The 6,888-nt window shown below is 44.3% G+C and overlaps 1 protein-coding gene across 9 annotated transcripts in view; it reads right to left on the bottom strand.

Moving 5' to 3' along the window:
- Nucleotides 1-2,376: 2,376 nt before the first annotated feature.
- Nucleotides 2,377-6,888, bottom strand: part of LOC133410330 (FERM and PDZ domain-containing protein 4-like) — a 99,705-nt gene continuing 95,193 nt past the window's right edge. For 8 of the 9 annotated variants that reach the window (XM_061691377.1, XM_061691434.1, XM_061691358.1 and 5 more), the window contains one exon: nt 2,787-6,854. In XM_061691377.1, coding sequence (XP_061547361.1) covers nt 3,649-6,854 — 3,206 coding nt within the window. In that variant the 3' untranslated portion in view covers nt 2,787-3,648. Of the gene's footprint in view, nt 2,650-2,786; nt 6,855-6,888 lie in introns of those variants that run through there. The other variant, XM_061691386.1, reaches the window with a different exon arrangement.

The following is a 6,888-nucleotide window of genomic DNA, read 5'->3' as shown; positions in this document are numbered from 1 at the left end:
TCTTTGGAGGACCCCCTCACTTTCACTCTGTTTCTATAGATGTCTAAAATGTACAGAGCCACTGCCGCCACACTCGAGGTACACTACCCTTGTCCTGCTCTCTTCCCCACCTGTTCCTGTTCTGTCCTTCCTGTCCTGTCCTATCGTATCCTACATATTCCTGTTTTTCATTCACAGGGTGTAGTACTAATGACCTGTATCCAGTGTGTCATTGTTTTATGCATATATTGATTTTATTTTGCTTACTTTCCTTATAGTTAGTGTCCTGTCTTTTATTGTTTTGTTTTTCTCTGTCATCTCATTTTCTTTCTGTCACATCCCTTTAAAACGGAACTTTTCAATGCATATCCATCGTAAAACAACAAAACACAGTGGCAGTATAAAAAAATTCCACTGTTGCACTGTAAAACTGTTCAGGCATCAAAGGGATACAGATTCTGCTTGACCTAATAGCTTAATCGGACAGGTTTAAAAATAATAATAATAATAATAAAAAAAGTAAGCCATTTTAAAATATAAATAACCTCTTGATAGTTGCCAAAATGGTCAGAGTACCATCTTTCTGGTGTTGTGAAAAAATCTGTGAGCTCCCAAAATAAAATGCCAAGTCGTTAGTTAGATTCAAATAATCCAATTGGATGTTTCATTTGTTGGACAATGACATGGCTTTATTTCGGACTAGTATAACAGTTTTTTCCATAGATGGTTGTGTTAGAGGTTAGGAAAAGAGAAGAACAAAGAAGAAAAGTCGCGGCCCGGGTATATCCTGCCGGCCGTACAAACCTCTATTGCCTGGTACTTTTTTTCTGGTCGAGGTAATACTTCAACAATTTGGCCGTATGGAAAGTTTAACAATTTATTCGAAAGTACCAAGTCAAACAATAAGGTTGGTGAATGTTCAGCGCTGGGCTCTCCGCACGTGGCTCAGAACAGCGTCCGTGGTGAAGAGACCGCAGAAGTTCTTGTCTGCTTTTTTTTCCAAAACTGCTTCCTTCGTGACGTCACGCAGCCTCGGACCAATCCTGGTTTCACCTCAGTGTATGAGGTCCGTTCGGAAATTCAGTCCGATGCTCCCATCACGCCCCGAGACCGCGGCACCCAAAGACAGAGCGTGCTCCATTTTCTGTAACATTACTAATGAACGTGTTGGCTATTGCTAGGGATACCTCAGTACATCCACCATATTGAATGTGTCAGTTTTACTTGTATTGAGTGCCACACACCCACACACACGCACACACACACACAGTGAATTTCCCAACGCACCCAATGTTGATATGTTGTGCGTTTGTTGTGTCGGTGCGACAAACTGTAATGCAATTTTATGTTTATATGGATATCTAGGTGTGTATCTGTAATGGGATGTATCAAACAAAAGTGTATGCAGTGATGTGTAAGCGTACAGCCAGTAATTTCTATCAGGTGGAATGGTGTACGACTGGTTAGCACATGTGCCTCACAGTTCTGAGGATATGGGTTCAAATCCTGCCTTGCGTGTGTGGAGTTTGCATGTTCTCCCTGTGCTGGCGTGGCTTTTCTCCAGTTTTCCTCCCACATCCCAAAAACATACATGGTAGGATAATTGAAAACTCTAAATTGCCTGTAGTTGTGAATGTGAGTGGGAATGGTTGTTGATTATATGTGCCCTGCGATTGGCTGGCGACCAGTTCAGGGTGTACCCAGCCTCTCACCCAGCTGGGATACGTGCGAGCATGCTGGCGACACTAGTGAGGATAAGCGTTATAGAAAATGTAATGATGGCTGTTTCCCCTACATAGGCTTTACTTGGGTGTCGCCCAAGTAAAGTTGACAGCCGCCCAAGAAGATGTTCATAATAAGACCGGCTCGTTTAAGCGTAATTCTAAGTGATATTGTTATTCATTTGTTTTTGTTTCGATGCCTTGCCTTCAAAATATGCCTTCATGTGAAAACGGTCAGTGGCGCTAAAAGGTTTGTGGACCGCTTTTATTTTATATTGTGCATTGTTGCAATGTCAGTGCAATATGAATAGTTTTAATAATTTTGTAATTGATTTATTATTTTAAGCATTAATATTAATATGTGCAATTATAATGGCTTGATTTTAATAAGGTTGCAGTAAAAGCCATGAGTCGGACTCATAATTTAGTGTGTGTGTATCTCTCTCTCTCTCTCTCTCTCTCTCCACCGCAGTTAACTGCACTCCTTTGGAGGAAATGGAGATGATGGGTAACAAGATGGTGCCCTTAAACCATGTGATGCCAATTTAACCAATGACAGAGCAGTGTGGTGAGTTCATAGTGTTCCAGAGTTTCTTTATAATAATCCCTTTTCTTTATATAGCGCTTTTCAAGGGACTCAAAGACGTTTTACAAATGCACTATTCTTTCATTCCACAGTCACACCCTAGTGGTGGTAAGCTACTTGTGCAGCCACAGCTGACCTGGAGCAGTTTGACGTCAAGTGTGGCTGCCATTCTGTGGCTACACCCCTTCCAACCACCACCAAACGTCCAACTACATTCATTCATATGTGTTTTGCCCACGGACACAACGACGACATGTGCTCTGGCAGGGATACGAACTGGCGACCCCCCGGTTTCAGAGCGTACACTTACCTCTGCGCCACGCCGCCCCATTTGTACAGTACGTGGCTTTGGGTTTACCCCTTCTTCTCCACCCGGGTAATCAACATGAAAAAACACACATGATCGCCGTTATTATTTCTGGTGTTTACAAACAACACATCCAACAGCAAGTAGGTTTAGACATTTTATACTTAATCTCATATAAACACACGCACAAACATTTAAAATATTTCGTTTTAATAGGATTGTGAATTATCCAAAAAAAAAAGTTTATTTTGTCATCAGACATCACTGCATTAGCTATATAGTGTTGAGTTGAAACGTTGAAGCACAAAGGTGATCTCAAAACAGATAATACACAAAAAGGTAAAAATAATTTGAATATAGCTAAAACAGTCTTATATCAAACATGGCCCAAAAGAAATTACATACATTTTTTTTGTTACAGTATATAATATTTATAATTCTAAACAATAAATTAAGTGGTGAAATAGCAAGCAGTGGTAAATATGGTAAAACTGTAGAGCCACTCTCACAACTTTATATATATCCTTGCTCTCAGGTTATAAGATTAGATCGCAACATACTTTATACACCATCTGCTGACTTCACAAATACAACCTTGAATTCAGCACTTAAAAAAAATATATCCCTTCACATTTGTTTACATTTGGAGAATTTCAAGATGATATACATCAGTAGCAAAACTGCACTTAATGAACTGACTGGACTTGCTTCATAAAACATAATTGAATCGTACAAAATACAGTATATACAGAATAATTATACTGTATATATTTGAAAATAAATTACATAATGCACAGGTAAAGGGTAATCTACTAGGTATTCATATATCATATTAAAGGTCGACACCTGTATGGCTTTGTTAATATACATTGAAATAAAAATCAAGTTAAGTGAGGACTGACTGCTTTTTAGCATTTTTTTCAGTTAGTGATGTTTATTGTAACGGCTAAAAACATACATGTCCTACAGTAGCCTCAAAAAGAACTAGATGATTAAAAACAGACTTCTGCTGACTGCATAGGCCACACGAGACAGTAAAAGGAGTAAAGGAAACCCTACTTGCTCAGCAGCGTTTTAAGAGAGCGCGTGAGTGCGTTAGCGATGGCTGACATGGTACTAGAATGACTCACCAGCGCCTTGACACTGTGCTCTCCCGGTGCTCCCACAGTTGCAGCCTCAGCTGCTTTGAGTAAACAGATGTAGTTCATAACAACCTCATCTACTTTTGCGACAACCTCTCTCTGTTGGTGTGAGGCTGAGGTGCTAAGCCCCTTTACGAGACACATACAAGCCTCACAGAGACAACACAGCACCTGGAAACTGCACGTCACAGCCAGCAGCATCTCCTCAGGGCTGCTGTGCGCCTGCGCCATCCGCCGACATGCCCGGCCTAACTCTTTGGACTCCACTGAGAGGAGTTGCTTGGATTGTGACACTTCCTGCATTGGCATTTGGACACCTCGATCACAGCGACCTATGCTGGACCTCACCAACGCAATGAGCTCACTGGCATCACGCCGAACATCTGTGAAGCCGGAAGGGAAGCTGTACATGCGGTCCTTAAGGACGTTGACACGGGCCAGGCGGTCGCTAAAGCTCATGTTGTTAAGGACCTCACCATACAGCTGCTCTCCTGCTGCATCCACTGCTGAGCCACAGGGGAAGATGGCTAATGATGCAGCACAGTCATCTAGGTTGCACCCACCACGACTTCGTCTTGGTGTGTCCCACTCGCTCTCATCATCTTCTCCCACACTTTTACGTTTAAAGAAACAATAGCTGAAAGGTCCATTGCACCTCCAAGGACTGGTGTCTAGTTTATGAGAACCCTTCATTTGTTTATTATCCTTCTGCAAAGGTAACGCTACTGAAGCCCTTCTGCTATCTATCCTGGTGCCTGAAGACCAACATGTGGTGTGGGATGACACTGAGCCTTGGGAGTAACTCTTAGATAGCCTTTTCCTTGTTGGCCTCCTTTGGACTTTGGTTTCTCCTTGCTGGGGCACAGATGGTGACAAGGGTTGCTGGTTCTGGCTTCGGCTGGGCTTTTCAAACAGAACCTCCACGCTACCGTAGCTATTGGTGACATTGCTCGAGCTGCGTTTTAGTTCCCGCCCCCTTTGCAAGTAATTATTGAAAGGATCCAACTGTGACGGCATTGGACTAACAGCATGAATGTGGTTCTGAGTTGGCCTTGACAGGGTTGAATGGGTGGCATCCTGTGTGTAGCGAGAGTTGCTGGAACCAGTGTTGGCTTGTGCTGGAATTAATACAGGAGGAGGGGGGGACTGTGGATGGATTGGTGGGGATGGAGAGGAAATGCCAGCCATGGTACTTGTTGATACCTGTCTGGTGAAAGCTGAAGGACCCCTTCCAAGCGAGAAGTTGTTGAGGTCTGCTCGCTGACCACTTAGACAGGAGGTAGAAGTTTGAAGGACTGCATGCCTTTCTCTTGGGTCTGATCTGGACCAGTCATCTGTGCCACAACTTGGTTGGCTTCTTGAACGAGGTGGAGGCCTGCTAGTGGTTCCCCCACCCTCATGGGTAATGTAGCCATCTGTCTTATACAGTGATAGAAATTGATCAGGGTCCATACCGCTCCTTTCAAGCTCACTTTGCAATCCAGAAAATGAGCTCCTTCTCTCTGCATTTGGCTGGTTCACATCTAACCGATCATTTGGAGCCTGAGTGTGCATGTCAGGACTTCTTTTAAATTTGGCAGGAAGTGTGGCAGAGTGGTATGACTTTTGATCTTTAGTCATCAGCTGCATGGCATTTGGGTTTACCAAATTTGGGCGGACAAAAGGGGATGATATGGAGGATGGCATACATTGGCATCGAGAGATTGTGTTCCCTCGATTCTTAACCATATCGACAAGCTGAGGGTTGCTTGTGATGTAGCGACGAGTGTCTTTTTTCACACCGCCCCCCATGCCTGCACTGTGTAACTTTCCACCTTGGTGCATTTGGCTCACAGTTAGGTAGTTGATCAATTGTCTGTACGCCTCACTGCCTTCTTTTTGGTTGGGCCCTTTAAAACAGGGCTTTTTGCTTGTAATTGTCTCTTTGTGTTTAGAGGGTGTGGCTGAGGATGGACGGCCAGGCTCAGCAGGTGTGTGGATGTTGGGCAGCATTTTTCGAAGGAGGACAGGGTCCGCATGAGGGTGAAAATCCTTTGTTTGGGGACTCTTTCCAGGTTTAAGTTCTTCATAGTTTAAAACCCTGAGTAAAGATGAAGAAGAACTTGAGATTGGGTGCCTTTGTAGACGGTGGTGTTTGGACTCAATCGCCCCTGGACCAAGTGGTGAGTCGGTTGGGGTGGCACAGACACTGCTGTTTGCGCTGCCACCAGCATCCAGTGATGAACACAGGGAGCCCTGTAGAGAACTGTGAGCTTCACCTTGTAAGTTTGAAATCCTTTTTGCAAGATGGTACTCACATAAACGTGCGACACTTTGTTGTCTTGAAATAGGATGATGGTCATTCTGTATATCTGATCCTTGGTCAGAACCCACCAATTGGTTGTTTTTATTTGGGGACAGTAACGACGCTACAACTAGATGTTCATCTTGCTCGACAGCTTTATTATCTGCAGCACAGTCCCTGAGAGTAGCCACGTCTAAAAGGCCATCAGATGTAGAGGAAGCGGGATGGGGAATTCTGGGATGGTCACTGTGGCTGTTCACATCCTGGTCCTGCGCATGGGAGCTTTCCTCTAAAAATAAGTTGAGTCTTCTTTGGCTTCCTCCTGGATCACAGAATGAAGTACGCTGATTAATCTCAAGATGGATGCTTCCACCACTCCCTCCTCGGTACCCTTCCCTTGTGCTGAAAGTGTTATATTTTCCGGTTGAATCTGCAGACTTTGTGTGATGCTTGCCTCCTGGCGTTGTGGAGTTTGGCCGCTGAAGAGTAGAGGAGAGGTTTGTCTGAGATCTTTCTCCGAGGCAGTCTGGCCGTACTGATGCTGCTGTGGTCAAATGTGGGCTCCGTCTTGGAGGGACGGCAGGTGGTCGGAGGTGCTGTGGACTACGGGACTTCTTTTGGGTTATTCCTGCAGGGCTGGGTGAAACAGGGAACTCTGTTTTCTCCTCAAGTAAAGGCTGGTACCCCTCCCTCGTGGCCACCAGGAGGCGCATGTGGCTCTCATTGAGTCGATGACAAGCGGCCAGCTCAGACAGTTCTGTCATTTCTGAGGAGTTTGTCTCATTTCCAGAGTCTGAGGAAGACTCCGGGCTATAGCCTTGAGATGTATAAACACCTACAAAAGAAATTGAGAGTCAGAGTGATTTTAC

Source organism: Phycodurus eques, chromosome 1 (genome assembly GCF_024500275.1).
Source record: "Phycodurus eques isolate BA_2022a chromosome 1, UOR_Pequ_1.1, whole genome shotgun sequence".
In the NCBI taxonomy this organism is placed as follows: Eukaryota; Metazoa; Chordata; class Actinopteri; order Syngnathiformes; family Syngnathidae; genus Phycodurus; species Phycodurus eques.
Note: the sequence above shows the minus strand (reverse complement) of the source record. Positions and strands in the feature narration are given on the sequence as shown.